General features: G+C 48.2%; 6 protein-coding genes across 17 annotated transcripts; 4 read left to right on the top strand and 2 right to left on the bottom strand.

Annotated features, from left to right (window-relative positions):
• Nucleotides 1-91: 91 nt before the first annotated feature.
• LOC120455112 (U3 small nucleolar RNA-associated protein 6 homolog) lies at nucleotides 92-2365 on the bottom strand. The gene is made up of 4 exons (XM_039641000.2): nucleotides 2171-2365; nucleotides 1810-2113; nucleotides 566-1750; nucleotides 92-508 (listed from the first exon to the last, which is right to left on the bottom strand). Exons 1-4 carry the CDS (start codon nucleotides 2260-2262, stop codon nucleotides 281-283), a joined length of 1809 nt encoding a protein of 602 aa, XP_039496934.1. The 5' UTR covers nucleotides 2263-2365; the 3' UTR covers nucleotides 92-280.
• A 209-nt stretch (nucleotides 2366-2574) lies between these two features.
• LOC120455113 (chromobox protein homolog 1) lies at nucleotides 2575-3538 on the top strand. Its single transcript, XM_039641002.2, has one exon. It carries the CDS (start codon nucleotides 2682-2684, stop codon nucleotides 3402-3404), a length of 723 nt encoding a protein of 240 aa, XP_039496936.1. The 5' UTR covers nucleotides 2575-2681; the 3' UTR covers nucleotides 3405-3538.
• Nucleotides 3539-4087: 549 nt separating this feature from the next.
• Nucleotides 4088-6882, top strand: LOC120455111 (anaphase-promoting complex subunit 4). Of its 2 annotated transcripts, none has more exons than XM_039640999.2 (6): nucleotides 4088-4306; nucleotides 4380-4622; nucleotides 4684-5083; nucleotides 5139-5309; nucleotides 5377-5539; nucleotides 5605-6882. In XM_039640999.2, exons 1-6 carry the CDS (start codon nucleotides 4195-4197, stop codon nucleotides 6835-6837), a joined length of 2322 nt encoding a protein of 773 aa, XP_039496933.1. In that variant the 5' UTR covers nucleotides 4088-4194; the 3' UTR covers nucleotides 6838-6882. The 2 variants fall into 2 exon arrangements, with proteins under 2 accessions (XP_039496933.1, XP_039496932.1); XM_039640998.2 differs by having other exon boundaries at nucleotides 5139-5315.
• Nucleotides 6883-7050: 168 nt separating this feature from the next.
• On the top strand, nucleotides 7051-7961 carry LOC120455556 (pre-rRNA-processing protein esf2). Its single transcript, XM_039641903.2, has 2 exons — nucleotides 7051-7439; nucleotides 7509-7961. Exons 1-2 carry the CDS (start codon nucleotides 7121-7123, stop codon nucleotides 7892-7894), a joined length of 705 nt encoding a protein of 234 aa, XP_039497837.1. The 5' UTR covers nucleotides 7051-7120; the 3' UTR covers nucleotides 7895-7961.
• Nucleotides 7962-8269: 308 nt separating this feature from the next.
• LOC120456778 (T-complex protein 1 subunit beta) lies at nucleotides 8270-11404 on the top strand. The gene is made up of 4 exons (XM_039643785.2): nucleotides 8270-8403; nucleotides 9360-10049; nucleotides 10293-10920; nucleotides 11005-11404. Exons 1-4 carry the CDS (start codon nucleotides 8401-8403, stop codon nucleotides 11289-11291), a joined length of 1608 nt encoding a protein of 535 aa, XP_039499719.1. The 5' UTR covers nucleotides 8270-8400; the 3' UTR covers nucleotides 11292-11404.
• A 372-nt stretch (nucleotides 11405-11776) lies between these two features.
• Nucleotides 11777-21939, bottom strand: LOC120456775 (probable phosphorylase b kinase regulatory subunit alpha). Of its 11 annotated transcripts, none has more exons than XM_039643774.2 (13): nucleotides 21646-21939; nucleotides 20674-21279; nucleotides 19680-20347; nucleotides 19274-19597; nucleotides 18660-18804; nucleotides 16194-16523; nucleotides 15867-16118; nucleotides 15438-15602; nucleotides 14860-14925; nucleotides 13543-14162; nucleotides 13211-13478; nucleotides 12532-13129; nucleotides 11777-12473 (listed from the first exon to the last, which is right to left on the bottom strand). In XM_039643774.2, exons 2-13 carry the CDS (start codon nucleotides 21248-21250, stop codon nucleotides 12368-12370), a joined length of 4119 nt encoding a protein of 1372 aa, XP_039499708.1. In that variant the 5' UTR covers nucleotides 21251-21279; nucleotides 21646-21939; the 3' UTR covers nucleotides 11777-12367. The 11 variants fall into 11 exon arrangements, with proteins under 11 accessions (XP_039499708.1, XP_039499707.1, XP_039499711.1 ...); XM_039643773.1 differs by lacking the exon at nucleotides 18660-18804 and adding an exon at nucleotides 17561-17708; XM_039643777.2 differs by lacking the exon at nucleotides 18660-18804 and adding an exon at nucleotides 17561-17708 and having other exon boundaries at nucleotides 13543-14015.
• Between the last annotated feature and the right edge of the window lie 45 nt (nucleotides 21940-21984).

Raw genomic sequence — 21984 nt, 5'->3', positions numbered from 1 at the left:
CGCAATTAGCTCGGATTTATGAGCACATCCGTTGACAGAAGAGGGTAAAAGGATATTCTCCAGGAGCCTTACTCATAATTTAAACATTTTTAAAGGACATTATAGCAATACATTTAAGCTTGTACTTTCCAAACAAAAAATCTGATTTTATAAATTATCTTATAAGCTGTATATATTCACAAGTCCTTATTTTAGAATCGAATTACTATAGACAGTCCGAAAGTTCGACTTAGGAATTAAGTAAAAAAACAGAAAGTAAACTAGCAAATCTAGAAGTCAACTATATGGAGGCGCCCACGTAGGCCAGTGCCCGCTCCGCCTCAAACGCGGCGACATATTGGGGTTCCAGGGTGGTGAGGGCCCGATGGGTGAGCAGGGAGATGTTCTTCGCTTCGCCGTGATCCCGCTCGAAGGCTAGGTACTCCACCCAAACGCGCGGCTCTGTCTTGCCGAAGTAGCAGGCCATGAAGTCGTAGCACATGCGCCAGTATTTGTGGCTGGCCGGGTCCTGCACGAGTTAGTTAGATTTTTCAAAATATACTCCACATTAGGCAGCAAAACTTACGCGAACGGCCGCACTGGACTCCAGCTGAACCATTTGGCGGTGTAGAGCCAGCGACATGGGCGGTAGGATGGCCAGCTTGGCGTACTCCTTGCGTGCTGCCTCTACGGACCGCTCCTGCCACAGATAGCGCAGATAATCGGAACGCAGCTCGCCAAACTCCGGCCACGCAGCCCTGCAGGCGAGGCCGTAGATCTCATCCAAACGGCGTGCGCCCAAGCTGTCCTGCCGAGTGCGATAATACAGAATGACACTGCGCCACAGCGGTAACGCCTCACTGCCCATGGTTTTGTGGATCTTGTTGAACAGCTCATAGATCAATGGCTCACTGTCGCTTTGGATGTGCGTGGCCAGAAGGAGCTCATGCATCTCCACCGACGAATCGTTCTTCAGGGCTTCTGTGAGAATGGTGACAGCTGCCTCTCTTCCACTCGGAGCAGTGCAGAGCATCTTCCTCAGTGTGGCATAGTGTTTCACGCCCATCAACTGGGACCGATGGCCCGCTTGCAGGGCATCCGCTAGACACTGTTGCTTAAGAATCCGCTCTGCCTTTCCATCGCTGTTAAGGGCCAGCATGGCATCCAGATACATATTCCACATTTCTGTCGTTTGCAGCTCCTCCACCGCCGATTTGTATACAGTCACACAGAGTTGAATGCGTCGCTTGAGAGAGCGGGCATTTACGGACCGGGATTTCTTGCTGGCCGGCTCCTCGTCACTGGTATCCAAGTCCTCCTCCTCCAAGTCGCCCAGATGAAAGCCGCGCAGCTCTCGCTGGGCAAGCAGATCCCACAGGCCCGGCTCCCGTGGGAACTTCTCCTGCATATCATCGATTATCATGCGCTGCAGCTTGCCCGTCAGCTCCTGATGATCCTCACAGCTTTCTAGCAACTTTACGAAATAGTCCAATTGGGTAATGTTGACCATGCTGTTGCGGTAGACCGCCTCCACGCGTTCCAGTTTAATGTCCTGTTCTGAGAGCGTATTCTCGGCTAGATTACGTTCGCTGTTGGCCAGGGCAGCCTCTTTCAGCATAATGTCAAAGAAGCACTTGTTAAGTGCCTCGGAATCGGGATGTCTCTGCAAGCCGCGCAGCAGAATATCCTTGACTCGGTCGATGTTGAGCCTATTAAACTCGTACATCCATAAAGCGGCGTCCACCCAAAGATCCGGCGAGTCGCCATGGTACTACATATAAATCAATGGATAAGCAATCTATGAAAGTGAGCAGACCGGCAAATACGAACCAGCAGCATCTTCTCGTAAATGCCCGCCACCTCAACGGGATTTGACTTCTTGCTGAACTTGATCCAGTTGCTCCACAGCCGCCTGTCGTGATTGAACTTGGCCAGGGCCTCTCTGTACAGCCGCATGATCCGCGTGGCTATGGAGGCCTTCAGACCGGTGAGCTTCACGTGCATCTTCTTCTCCTTGTCCACGATGGTCATGTGCATGTGCTTCTCGTACAGGATGAAGTCCAGGTAGTCGGTGATGCTCTGGTGGCTCTTGTTGATCTTCAGGAAAAGGCGTTCCCGCCTACTAACGATTTCTCTGCAAGAATAGGGATTAAATGGAAGCACAGACTCCAAACTCGGGCGGATATCTTACCTGACCTGATCCGCCGTGAATACGCTGTAGTTCTTCATCTGCTCGTACTCCGGCAGCAGGCGCTCCTGCATCTCAGCTATGAACTCGGCCATATTCGCTTAGTTGTTTCCTTAATCGTATTTAGTAATATTGTTTATTTCTTTAAAAACTAGCGCACGTGCAGCGCAACGGCCTGTTATCGATTGTTCAATTCCAGGAGAGTTATCGCTTCTAGGGATGGTAGAAAAGACCGTTAAAAAATACGACATGGCAAATAGCACAAATGGTCACAATATATTAATAAAATTTCAATAGAAGTGCCTAAAATTTAAATTTTTTGTGAAATTTCAGCATTTTATTTGAAAATGGCCAACCTGAACGATGGCGATAGTTGCCGATAGTTGGCACGAGCGTGGAGTTGCCCATCTCGATTTCTTCTTCTTCCGCCTCTATAATCGCACGAATAAATAAGTTTTGAACGTCAAGAAAATAACAAAATACGCACTTGGAATAACAAAATAAACGGAAAACAATGGCCGAATTCTCAGTGGAACGCGTAGAGGACAAGCGAACGGTGAACGGGCGCACGGAATACTACTTGAAATGGAAGGGCTATCCGCGCAGCGAGAACACCTGGGAGCCGGTGGAGAATCTCGACTGTCCGGACCTGATAGCCAACTTCGAGGAGTCGCTGAAGAACAACAAAAAGGAGACCAAGAAGCGCCTGTCTACCTCCTCCACACCTGACTCCATTCGCAGCAAGCGCAAGAGCTTCTTGGAGGACGAGACCGAGGAGCAGAAGAAGCTGATCGGCTTCGAGCGTGGTCTGGAGCCATCAAAGATACTGGGCGCTACCGACTCATCCGGCCACCTGATGTTCCTGATGAAGTGGAAGGGCAGCGATCACGCTGACCTGGTGCCCGCCAAGCTGGCCAACATACGCTGTCCCCAGGTGGTCATACAGTTCTATGAGGAGCGTCTCACCTGGCACACGGGCAGCGGCAACGGCAATGGGAATAGCAATTCCGGCAATTTAGGATCCTCCGGCGGCATGGGCTCCGTCGGCGGCAGTGGGGCTGGCGATGATACCGCTCCCGGCAGCGTGGGCACCACCGGTGGCGGCAGCAACGCAGATGGCGGTGACGAGGAGGATCCCGAACCGGCCAGTCCCGTTGGCAGCATTAATCAGGACGACAGCGCCAAGCCGGACGAGAGCAGCGAGCTGGACAACGGACAGCCGGATGCAGATGACTAGTTGAGTGGCAGACACAGATGACTGTTCCGGCGGGAGTCCGCGGTAGTATATACTTAATCAATAAGTTGAAATGTACAATTTTTTTAAACATCTACCATTACTTTTGACCCCATAAAAGTTGTATAAGCACATAACACGCATTTAACCGTATGTGTTAGAAAGAACTATAGGAGAGAGTACTGAAGGAGCAACCTTTTATCTAAAACATTATCTAATTTCTGACTACTGTAAAGTCATAATAATCTCAAATTGAAATTGCAAATGTTTTTCCGCGGAAATCAAGAGACGCCAATTGTGCTGTCCAACTGGCGCCTTTGCGGCCAGGTTTCTAGCTCTTTTTTTTTTTTAACCCATGCAGTTATTAAGTTCCTTATAATCCATTACTTTGCATATCATTATGTGTTACCCTGTGCAGCCAGTAAACGAAAGCATTTAAAACTACAAATGTAGATTGTTAAGACACCAGCATTTATATGAATAAAACGGAATTGTGCAAGCTGATGATTTGCCAAGGTGCACATAAGTACAATTAAACAGAAGTTTTAATCTATGTGTTATGATAAACGGAGTTTTTATACAAATATTTTAAATGCAAACATTTTAAAAATTACTAATTGGGAAAAAATATTTTGATTAGCTATTATTTCCGGTCATCTCTGATCGATAACCGGATTAATCGATAGGCTTTCGACAGGCGCCGGCAAAGTGTAAACTAAAATATTAAACTCCGATTGTATTGAGTTATTTGATGTAAAGTAAAGACGCCGCGAGCAAGTCCTAGCGTGGAAAGATGACGCAAACTAGCTCCATGAAGCTTCTGGGCGCCCGCAACATGTCCTGCATTGTGGAGCGCATGGAGTGGAACAACAAGATGGATCTGATTGCCTACGGAACGGAGAAGGGTGAGCATCTTCCTCCGGAATCGCCAAGAAACGTAATAAACTGCCAGTGGGCTTATCCTTGTCCTGTGGCTAGGTGAGGTGGTCATCCAGCGGCTGAACTGGCAGAAGATCGTCACCTTTCCCACGCCTGGCGAGGATGTGCGGGTGCGTTCGCTCAGCTGGCAAATGGACGAGACACTCCTGGCCGTTGGCTACAGCAACGGCAAGGTGGCGCTCCTGGACGCCGAAAGCGAGACGATCATCTCGGGACTCATTTACGAGGACGACATCAAGAAGGTATACTTCAGCAAGGCCATCAACTCGGAGGAGAGCCTAGGTAAACAAGCCTTGCATATGTCGCAATGTGGATTTCATTGTATTCGAAAAACCCATTCCAGGAACCTACACATGCAGTGCCAAGGATAAACACCGCCGGTTCTTGCCCAAGCTGCAGGCACTGACCAATATTGATCCCTGCCTTAAGACACTGGACCAAAAGTCCTTTCCAAAGGGATCGCCCTGCTTTCTGGTGGTGATTATGCGCAGCGGCAAGGTGCATCTACTGCTGCTGGGAGCGCTGCAGGCGGGAAGCATTGATCTCACCCAGCACATTCTGCATCCGGAGCAGTTCGATGTGTACGATGTGCGGCTGAACGGAGACTTTAATGCCATTTATGCTCTTTTGCGGGACGGGCAGGAGCTGAAGATGCTGCATTTTCACAACCAGGTGCTGCAGGAGTGCATGGCACCCATGCTGGAGCTGGCAACGCATTGTGCCCACATCCTGGAAACGAAGAAGTAATGCAATTATTCTGCCAATAAGTTATTTTACTAACCATAGTTTGGCGCACAGCTATATTAATGACACGCAACAATGTTTGACGGAGGCCTGGGAGACAGTGCAGCTGGAGATGGACAATAAGCTAACCAAGTACGCCAACTCCCAACCCTACGGACTGATCTCTGCCCATTTTCTGGAGCTGCATGTCTTTGGATTCGCTACCTTCGAGGTAGAGGAGTTTTTGTTCGAGTGAGTTGTTTATTTATTAGTCGAACCTCATGCTCATCATATCGATATGTACGTATTGCAGGACTCTCTCGGAGAAGGGCTTCAAGAAGATTGCCAACTCGGTGGACCTCAGTCTTAGCAATCTGCAGGGCCTAGTGTTCAAGCAGCTGAACGGATCTGCCGTAAACATGTTCTATTTCCTCAACACAATCGCGGGATTCGGTCGCATGTCGCACTTTTTTGAGGTAAGTTGAAGGTTTTGGTTTAGCCGTTTTTTAATTAATTGTATCTATCCCCCCATCCCTTACAGTCCCTGATCTCTCCGGATGTGGCCAACGAAGCGATGCGAGCCTGTGGAGCATTTGTACTCAAAGTACACGAGCTGCAGCGAACAATCGACACTTTGCTGCACGACATGAAGCTCTTTCATGCGTGGATGATATTCACAATACTCCGGCTGTCGCATCAAGAGATTCCCGATGACCTGGTGCTTACCGAGGAGGAGAACATTGCCATGGCCGACTTCCTCTGCTCCATGGAACCAGAATATGACGATCGCAGCGATGATGAGGACGAACTGGATCCGCTTTCCGAAACGCCGCCGCCTGCTCGCAGTAAATTTAATCTGGAGCGAGTGGGCCAGTATCTGGACAATGCCTATCTGCCACAGCCCTATCCCAAGGATCCCCGCCAGCTGTGGGAGGAGATGGTAGCCGAGAACGAATGCCTAAGCCACTGCAAACTGTTTGTGCCCCACGACATGAACCTGTCGCTTGTGCAGCAGCGCGACAAGATGTTCAATGCCATCGATGCGGTGTTCCACAAGCCAACGGAAAGCATAAGCGGCAGCTTTAAGCTGTCCTCGACAGTGATATGCAACGACCTGCCGCCCATGGAGCCCGGCGAGGATCTGAAGGATAAGGAGTTCGTGACCTGCAGCTACTACGTTAACGAAGCGGCCAGGAGTGACATGTTGGCCTGCACCATTAGCTGGCAGGAGGCCATGATTCTCGAGTTCAGTCGTGCGGGCGATGGCTGGGTGCGGTGCACCAGGATTAAACTAGAGCCTGGACTATTCACAACATCTGTGAACGAAGATTTCTGTTACCTACGCTTCGTCGATCTGCAGTTCTACAATGAATCCTCGCTGTCGATACTCGCTCAGTCCACAAATGCGGGACCTGGCATGCGACCGCATAGTTTCTTTGTACAATTCTCACTGAGTGCGGCGCGGAATCAGAGCACACAGCACCAAATGGGGCCGCTGGTCAAGCTGAAGGAGACCACTGTGACGCACAGCATCCATGACATTGTCGATGGCGCCGCCTTCAAGGGATTGGACGGACTGTGCGACATGTTGGCCGTCTCGGGCAGCAGGAAGGTGGCCACCGTTCTCTCCGATCGCAAGCGCAAGATGACCATTTTCGAGATGGAGATCGAGGAGGAGGAGGACGATACGGAGATGTCACAGGCCTCGTTTCTGGACATCAGCAAGGAGTCCGTGATAGCTGGCGTCGCCGATTCGGAGAAATCAGAAGCGTAGTATTGAATCTTCCAATTGTAAATTAAATGGATTGTTAAGAGATAACTTAAGATATTTTTTTATTTTACATTCTCGTTGGGAATTGTGGTCGAATAGCATTATTCTTGTTACACACAATTTAAGAAAACAAAATGCTTGGAAAACCGACATACTTTCTGTGATTAATGGGTACCCAAACATCGATAGCCATCCGATAAGAACATAGAATAACATCGCCTCTCAACTGCCATCCCTAATAGCGTGCACTACAAAATTTATTTTGTCCACGAGAACGCAAAATACAATGCAGAAAATGAAAAAGAAAACAAAACCGAAACAGAAACCCACTCCCATGGATGTGGAGGAGAGTGAACCAGAGGAGGCGCACTCGGATGAGCCGCAACCGGAGGAAGATGAACCAAATCCCTCGGATGACGACGATGAAATGGACCTGGCCAACTTCAAAGCCACCTCCACTACCGCTGCTCCCGCAAAGAAACGCAAGAAAGGCATCATCTACATATCCAACATACCCAAGCACATGAATGTGACACGGCTGCGGGAAATCCTAGGCGATTACGGAACCATCGGCAGGGTTTATCTGCAGCCGGAGAAGCTGTCAAGTGAGTAGAACAAGTGGCATCCAAGACCCGCTGACTACTCAGTATATACATTAATCTGAATCCCTCTAGGTGCCAAGGCGAAGAAGAACAAACGGAAACGTTATAATATCCACTTCACCGAGGGCTGGGTGGAATTCGAGTCGAAACGGGTGGCCAAACAGATCGTTCCCCTGCTGAACAACAAGCAGATCTCCACGCGCAAGAAGTCGCAATTCTACGACTCGCTGTGGAGCATGAAGTACCTGCCGCGCTTCAAGTGGGTCCATCTAACCGAGCGAATGAACTACGAGCAGGCGGTGCACAAGCAGCGGCTCCACACGGAGGTGTCGCAGGCCCGCAAGGAGACCACCTTCTTCCAGAACAATCTCGACAAGAGCGAGTTCATCAAGAAGCAGGCCAAGAGGGCCAAGAAAGCGGAGAAGGCTCTGGCTGCCAAGGGCGAAAGCGAGGCCTAAGCTCGCGCTAGACTGCTGCATCCTATGTTTACCTGATTGCAAATATACTTAAATTAAGTACATCAAAGTTTTCTCTCTGAAATTGTAGGCTCATAAACTTATTTTGAGCTATTTCTGTTAGTCGTTTCTTTGGAACCTTCAAAATTAGCGCTCATAAATATCGATCATACCTATCGATAGTTAGTGCTTGGCAATAATACTTTTGGTATTTAAGTTCGTGCACGCGTTAGCACCTTTTCGATGTCGGTATTTTCATCCGATAGCCGAGTGTCATCGATAACAACCATCGACTGTCTCCTATCGATAGTTAGTGCTTGGCAATAATACTTTTGGTATTTAAGTTCGTGCACGCGTTAGCACCTTTTCGATGTCGGTATTTTCATCCGATAGCCGAGTGTCATCGATAACAACCATCGACTGTCTCCACCATTTTCTTTGTCGCTTTGTTGCGCCCGTGTGGTATTCGAAAATTCTGTGATCAAAAACCGACTAATTACGCAGAGAAAATGGTAAATTTAAAACAAACAAATGTGTTATTCGTGTGGTTTACGGTGCGCGCGAGCGGCGTTGCGTGAATTCGGGCAGTTTTCATTGATAATTCCGGCCAATTCGGCGTTTTCATTTGCCGGGTGTGTGTGAACGAAGCGCAAGCCATTTTGACAGGCGGCTTGCACGTGAGCCATGGACACCGATTTCGCTTCCACTTCGAGAACATTCTGCTTCTCACCACGGGATCTCGGCGAACGTGCGCTGCCGCTAGATTTCTGGCCGGGATCGGGCCGGGCAGCAGACGGAGAACCTTCCAGATGCATTCCACGCCGTTTTTGCTGCCGATGAATCATGAATCACTCGGTGCCGCTCTCTCGCCCTCCACTTTTTGGGGGTTAGGTCGAGGCGATATGCCTGCACGGAGAGAAAAACCATAACAATCTGACATAGAATATATATATATATATATTCTATATATTTTCGCACCACAAACGCATCTGGTTTGCAGTGACTTCAAATTTGGCCGTGCAATCAGGCAATCCTCGCCAGAAATTGCAGCATATTGGTGCGCCGTCTGCAATTGTCAAGATAGCATTCTTGATCTGTCCATGAAAATATCACAATGGTGTTTTCAAATGTCATCTTGGCATCGCTATATCCTTTTTTTTTTTTTTATTTATTTCAATACAAAAGTGTTTAAAAATATTTTATTTTGCAAGAGATTTTATTTAGCAAAAGAAGCTAACGAACTCATGTCACTGAATTCTTTACATTTTGGGTGACTAAGTGTGATTAATTCGCTATTAATTACAGAAAAGTCATGGCTTTTTTGAAAATTCTTTTTCGTAATTAACTGAAGTTTCAAGTAGAACATTTTTACTCCCGTCACAAAGTGCAATTTATACACTTGGGGATTACTGGAGCGGAGCTAGCAATTGAAATGATTCTCACTAATTGATCGTGTGGCGTCTTGCAGGAGATGTCCTTGAATCCCGTGCGCGTGCTCAAGAATGAGGCGCAGGAGGAGAAGGCCGAGATGGCCCGTCTGTCCTCGTTCATTGGCGCCATCGCCATTGGTGATCTGGTGAAGAGCACCCTGGGTCCCAAGGGTATGGACAAGATCCTGGTGGCCACCGGACGGAATGCCGGCCAGGTTGAGGTGACCAACGATGGTGCCACCATTCTGCGTGCCGTCGGTGTGGACAATCCGGCCGCCAAGATTCTGGTCGATATGTCGCGTGTGCAGGACGAGGAAGTGGGCGATGGTACCACCTCGGTCACCGTTTTGGCCTCGGAACTGCTCCGTGAGGCGGAGAAGCTAGTCGAACAGAAGCTGCACCCACAGATCATCGTCTCTGGCTGGCGTCAGGCCACCCAGGTGGCTCTGGAGGCGCTCACCGCCGCCGCCCAGGACAACTCGGCCAGCGACGAGAAGTTCCGCAACGATCTGCTGAACATTGCCCGCACCACGCTCTCCTCGAAGATCCTGCACCAGCACAAGGACTTCTTCGCCAATCTGGCGGTGGACGCTGTGCTGCGTCTGAAGGGCTCCGGTGAGCTGAGGTCCATACAGATCATCAAGAAGTCGGGCGGCACTCTGGGAGACTCCTTCCTGGACGAGGGCTTCCTGCTGGACAAGAAGCCCGGCGTGCACCAGCCACAGCGTGTAAGTGAATTGCCAGTTTCTTTGTGCTACTCAGTTATGGATTCGTCGCTTACCCCTGCTGTCTAGTAACGCGTCAAAATGACTGTGAGCTATGTGGATTTGACTTCATATCACAGCCATTTTGACGAGTTTGCTGAGCAGTCTCATCATCGTGAAAAGTCGGCCGTCCAATTGCATTTTTATGACCAACTAACCGAACATAAGCTCATCCATAAACCACCTGGCTGCTCTTCTCCACCGCAGATTGAGAATGCCAAAATCCTGATTGCCAACACGCCCATGGACACCGATAAGATTAAGGTGTTCGGCAGCAGCATCAAGGTCGATTCGCTGGCCAAGATCGCCGACCTGGAGATGGCCGAGAAGGAGAAGATGAAGGAAAAGGTGGACAAGATTCTGAAGCACAAGTGCAACGTCTTCATCAACCGCCAATTGATCTACAACTATCCGGAGCAGTTGTTCGCCGATGCCCAGGTGATGTCCATCGAGCATGCCGATTTCGATGGCATCGAGCGTCTGGCCTATTGCACCGGCGGCGAGATTGTCTCCACCTTTGAGAATCCCTCGCTGGTGAAGCTGGGCGAGTGCGATGTCATCGAACAGGTGATGATCGGCGAGGATACGCTGCTGCGTTTCAGCGGCGTCAAGCTGGGCGAGGCCTGCACCATCGTGATCCGCGGTGCTACCCAACAGATTCTGGACGAGGCTGATCGCTCCCTGCACGACGCCCTCTGCGTGCTGGCTGCCACCGTCAAGGAGTCGCGCATCATCTTCGGTGGCGGCTGCTCCGAGGCTCTGATGGCCACCGCCGTGCTGAAGAAGGCGGCCGAGACACCCGGCAAGGAGGCCATTGCCATCGAGGCTTTTGCCCGTAAGTTTCTTAAATCCATATACATACATATCATATGCATGCAGTGCTCCTTCTAATGAATACTATTTGTAATTCGTATTACAGGCGCTCTGCTGTCCCTGCCCACGGCCATTGCCGATAATGCTGGCTACGATTCAGCCCAGCTGATCTCGGAGCTGCGCGCCGGCCACGCCCAGGGCAAACAGACTCTGGGTCTGGACATGGAGCTGGGCAAGGTGGCCGATGTCCGCGAACTGGGCATCACCGAGTCGTTCGCCGTGAAGCGTCAGGTCCTGATGTCCGCGTCTGAGGCTGCAGAGATGATCCTGCGCGTGGACAACATCATCCGCTGCGCTCCACGCCGACGCGTTCCCGACAGGGGCTACTGCTAGGCGCTTAAGTATTCTTGTTCTAGGATCCTATTTTTTTTAATTATGAACTCTCGTTTAACATCATCGCTAATCTTACACGTTTTGTTTACACTAATAAACCACACACAAACACATTAGCATTTATATTACACACACCCACTCTCAAAATCGCACACTTTCTCGCTAAATTTGTCCGCTTCGTGTAATCCTTCTACTTAATTGTGAAACAAATCGATATGTTGCAAGCCGAGCTTTTGATTCGAGGACGAGTGGATGCGTGCGATCAAACCAAAACATTTCAAAAATGTCTAAAACTCCATCAAACCAACAACTAAACGAACTTGTAAATGAATACAATTGTTGTAAACATTTGATGTGCGCAAATTGAAGACCATTAAACAGAAAAAAAAAGGAATAAATGATATATATTTATGCTTAACAAAACTAAACCAAATGCGTTCTTATTTCTTAAAATCGGAAAACCACGCAGATTGAAAGACTTGTCGAACATTGCAAACACATTTTTATTGTAAAACTTGCTGCGCGTTCAACTTTACAATTCAAACGTATAATATAATATATAAAATAAGGTCATTTAAATATACAAAAGTTAAAACAATCAAAATAGTTGTCGCTGTAAAACAGCCGCCAGTACAAAACACAAATCTGTATCGAGCAGCGTGAGTTGGCTTACTAAATGTGGGATTGGGGTTAGGATCGTTTCTGGGGTGTAGTTTATGGAGTATCTTTCCAAGGTCTCAGCACATACATATGTGAGTTAATACCATTTCAAATTGGCTTACACATTTCATTTTTGGTCAGAACAAAACGAACACGTTAACAAAGTGTTTTTCGGGGGCGGGAAGAGGTCGTCGGTCAAAAGAATATATACATGTGCCCTCTGTCGTTGGGCTTGGGGTTAGGGGTCAGCGGTCAGAAAGAAAGAGACAGCAAAAAGAGGCAGGATCGATCGATGTAGAGAGAGACGGAGGGAGTGGCGCTAGACTGCGTGCGAGCGAGAACGAGAACAAGAACGGACGTATCCAGAGTTGCAGAGATTTTGGCATTATAATTAAGTCAACTGAACGCCGACCGCTTCAGGAGATGGCGCACTCCATCTCGCCGTGCTTGGGCACACAGTCGAGCACAAGGGCCACCGCCCGGGACATGTAGGTCATGGTTCCATAACTGCCGCTGGGTGCACTGCAATAGATGGCCAACGATTAGTGGGGCAATCAGCGTTTTGGATGCCTTCACTCACCTGTCGTAGAGGTGCTGGCATATGTAGGCGGCACCGCCGCAGAGTAGCATGCCGGAGGCGGCCTGCTGCTGCTCCTTGCCGTCCTTGATCTTGGCACAGCACAGCGTGGCATCGCCCTGCACCTTGCGCTGATCCTCGAGGAACAGCTGATTGGCCTTGTGCACCAGATGCTCCACGTAGATGATGCCACCCAGTGTGGGCACCATATTGTGCTCGGTGACGAGCGTGAGCACCATTAGGGCCTCGACCACCAGCTGCCTGTACTCGGGCTGCGGTATCTGATTGAGTGCCGTCTCCACTTCCAGCGCAAACTTCAGTTCGCCCGGCGTCATCTCCTGGGTGAGACTCTGCTGCAGGACACGTCCCTCGATGGCCAGACCCTGGCACTTCTCCAGCACGGTCCACACGCGCGAATAGAAGTCGCGGGGCACACGATTGAGGGCGCCGTCCAGCCGCCGGCGGCGCAGCCACTGGCCCTGCCTGTCGTCAATGGTGGCTATCAGGGCGTCCTCGCCCTCCGGATCGCCCAGACCGATTTGGCTCTTCTTGCTGACGCGGCTGCTCTTGCAGCTCACAATGGACAGATTGCCACGGGCCACTGGAAGCAGTGAGTATTTTACAAATATTTCATTTATTTATATTCATTATTTAATATTTATTTGGGCGACTGCCCACTCACCGCTGCTGACGGCAAACTCCTTGCCGCTGAGTATGTGGTACAGGAGATTCTTCATCTCGAAGGGCGAGAGGTTAAGTAAATGCTCCGACGCCGCCTCGCCGTCGCAGTTGAGGGTGCGGGACAGCTCCTTGGCCATTACCTGGATGATCAGGCCGACGCGCAGGCGCAGCATCTCGTGGAACAGCTGCGGCTCGGTGCGTATGAACATGGCCAGGTAGACCATCAGCTCCTGCGTCAGCATCGCCGTACTCTCATCGTCGCCATAGGCCTGGTTGCATAGCACGCACACATGTTAGCAGGTAATCTCCATTGAACGTGATTGCATTACTCACATCGTGGATGAGCTGACGCAGCTCGACTTCCGGCAGCGGCGCCGTAATGGTGTGCTCATTGTTTGGCGGCATTCCGACGGTGACCTGCTTCTGCCGGACGAGCAGATCCGTGACCGCCTTGGCCAAGTCCTCCACCCGTTTGCCCAGCATGCCGGCCGTGTGACGGACGAGTCCCCAGAGCTTCTGCTGGCAGGCCTTCTCGTAGAGTCCCTTCAGCAGATCCCGCACGGTCACCACGCGTCCCTCTTCGAGCATGCCTTCGGATTGGGAAGAATCGTGGTTATTCTCATGTGGGCTCATGTTGTTGTGGTTGCTGATGTTGCTGCTGCTGCTGCTGCTAACGTTGCTAACGTTGCTAACGTTGCTAGTGTTGCCGATGCACTGGCTATTGCTGCTGGCGGTGGCGGCGGCGGCGGCGGCGGCGGTTGCGGCACTCGGATGAGCGGCACTATCCGGATCGGTGCCAGTGCCGGCTGGAATTGTAGCAGCATCGATGATCACCTTGGGCAGGACAATCGTTGGGCTCTTCTTGGCCCCATCACCTGCACCTGCACCTGCACCTGCAGCACCACCACCAGCCAGTTCCAGCACCACATCATCCACAAACGCTTGCTCGAGCTCTTTAGTTTTTTTTTTTCGGGTTTTATTGCCGGGTTATGGATTTTGTTATGGATTGGGTTAGTCGGGTTAGGATTTGGTTGAGGGCGTGGAAATGGATTTTGAGTTAATGTAAGTTGGTGCGCGCGAGGATTATGCGGAATGTACGTGTGTTTCATGTGGCGTTAAATGCGTGGTCGGTCGAAGAAAATAAAATAAAATGTTAAAGAATTAAAGTTCGTTAGAAAAACATGGCCAAAATGTGAGATTAATAGTGCTAGTTAAGACATAACTTAAAGCAGAGCGGTTTTAATGGCAAATACAGTCGAACTTCTTAATGCAATTGAATATTGCAATCATTTTAATGATGTATATAAAGTATAAAGTATAAAGTTCGACTGTACTACAACCATTATTAAAATATTATTGATGGAAATTATAAAGTAAAAAGCAATAACCCAAAGCAAAGCGATGATGCAGCAGTTCAGATGGCATGTCAGTTTGGAAACACCACAAAAAATAGAAACAAATTGAGAATGGATACCATGGGTGGGGTAATGGGTACATAGAGAATAGAGGGTAGAGGATATAGGGTATACAAGTGTCTGGAGAAGGGAGTAGGATATGGATAGGAAGTGGGTAACCGGAACACAGGGACTCCAATGGATACAAAGCCCGCACAACAACAACATTCAACACAAGACGGATCGACGGACTTACCGGCGTTATTGGCATTCGAGGTGGGTGTGCCATTATCCTCCGGTTTATTCTTAAATCCCAGGCCGGCTGTTAAGCGCCGTGCAGGAGTACGGTACGATTACGATACGAAGGACGAGGCACGAGACAAAAACGACAGGAGTACGGGGTAAAAACAACGGAGTGAGTACAGCAAATGCTAAGTAAATGGTTCAATGCCGACTTTTCCTATCACTTAAGGTATTCTACAACAGTTTCGAGTTTTCTGCACAGGAAATTGCTGATTATTTATCTACTATTACAATACAACTTTCTTGTTCTTTTAAGCATTTAGCTTTTAAATAAATATACAAATGATGAAAACATACTCCAACTGTTGTAGCAACCATCTGAAAACTGAAACCTCTTAGCCTCCAGTTTAATGTTAACCGAGTGTTTAGCGGTGTGAGTATTTGCGTGTATTTTTGGCAAGTGCATGTGCTTCTTTGTGGCAATTGTAGAGCAGTTGTGTATGTAATGCACAGCCGACTGAGAAGCAAAGCTGCCCAGAACCTAGTTTCAAGTGGAAACAGTGGCATCGTTTACGCGAAATGTGAGCTCACCCGTATTGAAGTCCAGACCCTGAGTGTCCACCAGGTACTGTAGGATGTCGCCCTGCTCCTCGAGATTCTCCGTTTCGCGCAGCATCGCAATCAGCTCCTCCACCTCTGTGTCCGCGAAGTTGGTTTCGGCACGATGGCGTTGTATTAGAATTTTTGGCACTGTTACTATCAAATTCGCAGATCGGAACGAAGGTGGGCCAATCGAAATTATACATAAGAAATGAATGAAAACAGAAGGCAGGTGCCAAAACGAAAAATTAGCAAAAGTATAGAGAAATTAAGATTAATATTAACTCAAAGTAGTTAATTAACTCAACTAAGTGAATAAAAATATACACTGATTGCAATTCATTGGCATGGCAAAAGTGTAACAAATATTGAAAAACTAACTAATTAACTATAAAGTGGAGGACAAAAAGGGAAACTAACTCTCTTGCTGGCGGACAAACTCGCTGCGTCTGTCGATCGCCGAGCGACTGTGGTGCGGATCCACCGGATAGATGTTCTCCCGGATGAGCTCGTTGCCCAGGCTCAGCGGTGAGCTGGTGGGTCCCTCCTCCGGCGTCGTGGCGAACACACTGACGTGGCTCTGCTTGTTGGCCTGCAGCCACGGAGGTGGCACAATCGAGGAGAGGCGACGTTCCGTCAGCGGCGAAGGTCCCTCCATGCCCAGGTTGTCGGCTGAAAGACGATGGCAACAGCATAATACAATAATAATCAAAAATACTATGGCATCAAAGGTCAGCAAGCACTCACAGTCCACGTTGATGGAGCGCGTCTTCTTGATGGCTCCTTTGCAGGACATGCGACGCCTCAATGTCCGCGGACGCAGCTGACCGCCCCGCAGATTCATGGTGCTGCGATTGCTGAACGAGCGCAGCAGATGCTCATCCAGATAGGTCTGCACATCCGGATGCAGGCGGTCCGGATAGCCGTCCTCCGTGCTGCCCAGAAAGCTCAGATCCGTGATGGCCGAGGTGTTGAGGAAGTCCTTCAGGCTGCCCAGCATCACGCGTGTGCCATTGATGTAGCCCGACTTCAGTTTCCTCATCGTCTGGATCATGGCCAGCGGAATCTTGTCCTGATCTGTGGATTCCGCAGCGCATCCAAGTGAATCATGTTAGCATTGTGTTCATGGCATAGTGTTTGGTTCATAGCAATGAGTATGTGGATCATGATCTGGCTGGGATGCTCGGTTGTGGATTGGGTTAGGAGCGCCGCTTAAGAACTACGGGTTAGTCACACAAAATACAACAAGGTAACCAAGATAGATAGATAGATAGAAGCACAGGATTCCAGCACCATCGGCAATTAGTCTGCGTTTAGAGTTAGGTGCAAGCCAAATGCAGTGCAAATACATCAGTAATTGTTTTATTCACACATGGAGTTATTTACGCAAAGTAGTGTTCTGTAATTGTCCCAGGTCAGCAGCCTTTAAGTGTCAACTTTTTGGGAGTTTGTCTAAATGCTGTGTATCCATCTAGTCGTCTTCGTTGTGTGGTATTGTATGGCGCATAGTTAAGTCATGAGACAGTGTATAGGATAGGTCAGAAGTCCAGGAATCCAAGGAAGCTAAATATCTTGAAGAAAGTGATCGGAGTCTAATGAAGGCTTACTTTCTTTACAATTTCATTGGATCTAATGGTATTGTTGATCGCAAGTAACTAGTTTTGTAGATAACTTTCACAAGATATAGGTGTTCAGAGGGTCACAGAGAGGAAATAGGAGTAAAAGATAGTAAGTACACTGAGAAAAGCGAGCAGAAAGAGCAGAAGCAGTCAGGCCATTTACGAAGCAGACACAAGCAGGGGTCACAGGTCACAGAGCAAAGATCACAGATCTCAGATCTCAGATCACAGATCACAGATCTCAGATCACAGATCGTATTATCAATAACAATTGTTTGGCTTTTGTGTGTAGGGTATATAGAAGTATATAGAAGTTATGCAGTGGGTTTCCTGGAATCGAGTGTATTTGCCATTTGGGTGCAAAGTGGGAATCGGATTTTGACTTGGGGATCGGGGGATTTTAGGTGGCAATGCATATAATCGAGCTGGGTGGTTTGGTTTTTGGTTTTTACAATTTGTTGTTTAGTTTTTTTTTTGTTGATTTCGGGTAGTTACCTAGCATATAGTGGGTTGCCATTAGTGTGATTGTCGGCCTGCCCAACATGTGGCGCCAATTGTTGGTCAAGAATGCTAAATTTGTGGTAAAATTGCTGGCAAGCAAATCGGGATCGCGTGTTGTATAATATTCTTCATAGTCGATATGCTGTGTGAGTGTGGTTGTTGTTGTTGTTGTTGCAGTTGTTGTAGTTGTTGTTGTTGTTGTGTATATTCATTACATTTATTTGGGATAAAATAAAGAGAAGAAAGGATGTTTTTTTGGTTTTTTGATTTCGATTTTCAATCTCACTTTTCTTTCAACATTTCATTGGCCAATTTTCAAGGTTTTGAGGAACATGGGAATTGAAATTATAGGGGAATAAAAGTCTAGAGCAGCGCGTTGATAAATAAATTAGCTAAACTAAAGCTACATTTAACTAAAAATTAATATATTTGCGGCTTAAGTAATCCATTTGGAATGCTCGAAAGGCATTTAAGGTACTATTACTTAGACCGCAATTGCATGTAAGAGATATTTAAGTTAAAGTATGTGTGATAAAGTATATACATAGCATATAGCATAGCATATATGGTTGAGTGTGTGCGTATATTACCATAACCAAACTAAAGTTAACTAAAAGCGGTAAACAACTAAGAAGCTGACAGTAAAGTAACTAATTTGCAGAACCAGCTGCCCAAAACTGGGAATCAACTTAGGGTCAAGATCAATTATTATTTTTCGAAGGGAAGACAAAGCATTTGAGGAGCACCGAATTCCAGATCTTGAGCAACCGATTCATTTTTGATAGAGTTAAGTGTGTCGAGTGTGTGTGTGTGCATTTGTGTGGGTCGAGTGTGCGTGTCAATTAATTGATAAACAATACCAATACCAATACCAAAAGCAAACCCTTGCAAATTAATCAATTCAACAGAGCAATTCACAAAAAGATATGGGGAGTAAAACAGTCGGTGGGAATGGGGAGGGGGAGCATAAAATAACCCGCGCACAATAAACAATAGTTGAATAAATCAATAGATAAGTATAAAATCAAAAAGTTAAATAAAGACATGGAGTGAAGTAAACGATTCACGGCTCTCTGTCTCCGCGTTGACCGACCTAGATGGATGCGCTTCAGCACCAGGGTGACCAGCGGACGACCCAGCAGATCCCAAGCGGACTTGAGGAAATTTATCTCGCCCTTGAGGATGTCGATCATGAGTTCGTTATCGGAGGCGATATAGAAGCGCGACAGGTCGGCGAACTGATGCGTAATAAACGGTAGAAATCATAAGTCAATCGTGGAGTCGCAGGATGCAAACCGATCTACTACATTAACCTGGCATATCATACAATGACTTGAATAGTTTCACCCTCTTTTTCGCTCTTTTCAAGTACTATTCATTCGGGATTATGCACTTTGCAAGTCTCTAAACTAAAGAAGTCTTGCCAAAGAGTACAGTTCATAACTTATAGTCCATATTATTTGTTTAATAAGCTGTTTTCAAAGCTACACTTGTTAATAAGTATTGTTAAATATGATACTTGTTCAAAAACCCAGCCAATACGTTTCCTATGTCTAGAGCGGTTTGCATCCCTGACCAAAAGTACAATGAAAAATATATAAAAACATAGAGCATTGGGGCAAGTGGGAGGTCTGGGGATTCAGGGAACGGGGTGGCCGGGTTGCTTGGATAATCCGAGGAGGCCAACTGGACTTCATTGTCACTCACCTGCGGGGTGAAGGCAAATATGCGATCCTTCAGCGAGTAGAGCTTACTGGTGCTGAGGATGCCCACATCCCTGGACTTCCTGCCGCTCAATCCCAGTTTCCTGTTGCGTCCCAGGTAGGTGTACAGGTGACTCAGCACTCGAGCGGGTTGCACCTCAATGGGTGCCACTTCCGCGATCGTCTGCACGTGCAGATCGTGTTCGGCCAGCTTGTCGCGGATCTCGTTGTCCTCGGCAATGATGACCACTTGGACGACGACGTCCGGCTTCTTTTGAGCGCCCAGCCGACGATTCAAGGGATCCAACTCGCCCACGGCCAGAAAACCCTAATCAAATATTAAAAAGTTCGATTAAACCAATGTTTAGATAAGGAAGAAACTTCATATAAAAGGTATAATGATTGCTCACCTCCTGCAGCAATCTTCCGAGGATGAATAGAGACTGACCCCACAGGAAGGGACACCGACCGACCACTTCGCGGACCTGCGAACCCGGCTTCTGATACTCAAAGCCCACCAGATCCTGCGGCACTGCATAGCTCTCAGGTACAAGCAGAATGCCATCTTCCGAGCGCACCATGATCTTCTCCAGCCGGCTGGCGTACTCCTCCACCGCCCGCTTGTCGCTCTGGAAGGCGTGGAACAGGATTAGGTAGCAGTAGAATAGCGGCCACTCGCACTCGATGTTCTCGAACATGCGCAGCTCCCAGCGCTCGTAGTAGAGCCGGGAGGGATCCTCCTTGGGTGTGCGATAGCCATCGCGCAAGAATCTCTTGCAGCCGTATTTGCCCTGCAGTCGGGACAGAATGGCGTCCTTGGTGTTGTGTATCAGCTGGGCATCGTCCACAGCAAAGGCGGGGAAGCCGATGACGCACAGCAGTCCAGAATCCAATTCCTTGCTGTTGGACTCGCGGGGCAGCATCGACTGGAGCACCGCCTGGCACTTGTGGGCCTCGTCGGCCAGCACATGGATCACGCTGGCCGGACCGCCACGGGCTCCGAACAGATCCAGCTCGTTCATGGCCTCCAGGGCCGCCTTTGCCATGCCAATGGAGCTGGCATTCAGCTCCGGTTCACCTGGAATATTGTGTATGCATATTAACATTTATCTAATCAGATTTATTTAATTGCAAATTATAATTATGCTGATTTTTTTCCTCTTTGCGAGATAAGATAATGAACTTGTTAATACCCATTTGGCCGTACTATTTGTTTCATTTGATTACAATTGAATTGAAGTTGTATTCTTTATCAAAAGTATTGTTTTCGATAAACGCCAAACAAAATGAAATATAAGAAAGAATGTATACAAAACTATTGATACATCAGAACCAATTTTCTTCAGAACCAATTTTCTTCAGAACCAAAATATACAATGCCTTCCGATGAATAATATTGCTCACCATGATTGGTTTTGTCGCCGCGCTCCCAAATGCCGTAGTCGGGAATCGAGTAGGCTGACTCGATGTAGAAGACCAGATTCTGGATGAAGGACACCTCGTCCAGGGAGAAGACGATCTGCAGACCGGAGGCCGTCATCTGGGCCAGGATCAGCAGGTACAGGGAGACGGCATCGATCTGTAGATGACCCCACTCATTGTCGCCGACCACGGGCAGGCCGTTCTTGCTGGAGTACTTGGCGTGCAGCGAATCGTAGGGGCTCTGGGTCATCTTGAACTTCTCCACCTTGTCCTTCTGGTTCATCATGGCCATGAGCAGGCCGCGCATCAGCTTCACACAGCTCTGCTCTAGCTCGTAGCACTTGGCACGATCCTCGTCCTGATCGGCAATCTTCTTGTACGCCATGGACAAGCCCCAAACGGCCAGGATGCAGTACACATTGTCCCTGATCCAGGCGTGCGAGTTCACATTGGAGGCGGGGAAGAGACCGGTGACCGGTTCCTGGTGGGCCAGAATCAGACGATGCACTATGCGCTGGTAGTAGTCCAAACGGACGCCCGAATTGCTGCGAGAACGCATCGCGAATGTGGATCCTGTGCCGGTAAGTTCTGCAAATGATACGAATATAAGATTGATTCAGATACAAATGCTACTGATTTATTTTCTTATTATTCAGCTGTTAAATGGTGCTAACTATCTGGGATTTCCTACGTTTCTATAGAATCTGTAACACAATACATATACTATAGCTCGCAAGCATACATAGGATCGTGATTCCCTTGCCTATAGACATACGTGCATACATGCATATTTGTTTACAACGTTGGTTATTAAAGTTTATTTTGGTTCTAGAAAGGTCAGCTGCGAGGGCAATATAATATAGGCTTACTGCTCCTTGGGCAGTGAAATAGTGGGTTGGCTTCCGATGATATGATGGTTGTTTACCAACCACGACGCGGGCACGCTCAACTTACATAATATTGGATCGGTTGGGATCGTTTGTTGTGGTTCGGCGGAGTGGAGGAGGTGGTACTAGAATCCCAGAGCTCCTCGGAACACCTCGCGGCCGCTAGAACCCGTTGAATCCGTGGAGTTCGCCGCGAGGATAGCGCATTCTCTCCGGGATGCGGCGAATGGTGTTGTGGACTCTTGCCGTGCGAGTTTCGGCGTTGGGCTGCTCAGTTGTTTGCGAATAAATCGAGTAAAATTGCAATTAAACTAATGCAACTAAAGTCAACTCAATGTCACACAGTGTGACCAGCGCACGTGCAGACCAAAAAGCTGCTCTAAAAATACTGGCGAAAATTAGGTAT

This window comes from Drosophila santomea, chromosome X (assembly GCF_016746245.2).
Source record: "Drosophila santomea strain STO CAGO 1482 chromosome X, Prin_Dsan_1.1, whole genome shotgun sequence".
Lineage (NCBI taxonomy): Eukaryota > Metazoa > Arthropoda > Insecta > Diptera > Drosophilidae > Drosophila > Drosophila santomea.
This window is presented reverse-complemented; position numbering and strand designations above follow the sequence as displayed.

Excerpts from the sequence above, each read along its gene's own strand:
- LOC120455113 (XM_039641002.2), top strand. The coding sequence starts at position 2,682 with ATGGCCGAATTCTCAGTGGAACGCGTAGAGGACAAGCGAACGGTGAAC.
- LOC120455111 (XM_039640998.2), top strand. The coding sequence starts at position 4,195 with ATGACGCAAACTAGCTCCATGAAGCTTCTGGGCGCCCGCAACATGTCC. Across the intron at positions 5,316-5,376 it reads GTAGAGGAGTTTTTGTTCGA|GACTCTCTCGGAGAAGGGCT; the intron begins GTGAGTTGTTTA and ends TACGTATTGCAG. Across the intron at positions 5,540-5,604 it reads GCATGTCGCACTTTTTTGAG|TCCCTGATCTCTCCGGATGT; the intron begins GTAAGTTGAAGG and ends CATCCCTTACAG.
- LOC120455112 (XM_039641000.2), bottom strand. The coding sequence starts at position 2,262 with ATGGCCGAGTTCATAGCTGAGATGCAGGAGCGCCTGCTGCCGGAGTAC. Across the intron at positions 2,114-2,170 it reads TTCACGGCGGATCAGGTCAG|AGAAATCGTTAGTAGGCGGG; the intron begins GTAAGATATCCG and ends CTATTCTTGCAG. Across the intron at positions 1,751-1,809 it reads TTTACGAGAAGATGCTGCTG|TACCATGGCGACTCGCCGGA; the intron begins GTTCGTATTTGC and ends ATTTATATGTAG.
- LOC120456778 (XM_039643785.2), top strand. Across the intron at positions 10,050-10,292 it reads GCGTGCACCAGCCACAGCGT|ATTGAGAATGCCAAAATCCT; the intron begins GTAAGTGAATTG and ends TCTCCACCGCAG. Across the intron at positions 10,921-11,004 it reads TGCCATCGAGGCTTTTGCCC|GCGCTCTGCTGTCCCTGCCC; the intron begins GTAAGTTTCTTA and ends TTCGTATTACAG.
- LOC120455556 (XM_039641903.2), top strand. The coding sequence starts at position 7,121 with ATGCAGAAAATGAAAAAGAAAACAAAACCGAAACAGAAACCCACTCCC. Across the intron at positions 7,440-7,508 it reads GCAGCCGGAGAAGCTGTCAA|GTGCCAAGGCGAAGAAGAAC; the intron begins GTGAGTAGAACA and ends GAATCCCTCTAG.
- LOC120456775 (XM_039643773.1), bottom strand. The coding sequence starts at position 21,250 with ATGCGTTCTCGCAGCAATTCGGGCGTCCGTTTGGACTACTACCAGCGC. Across the intron at positions 20,348-20,673 it reads CGGCGACAAAACCAATCATG|GTGAACCGGAGCTGAATGCC; the intron begins GTGAGCAATATT and ends ACAATATTCCAG. Across the intron at positions 12,474-12,531 it reads TGCCAGCACCTCTACGACAG|TGCACCCAGCGGCAGTTATG; the intron begins GTGAGTGAAGGC and ends CATCTATTGCAG.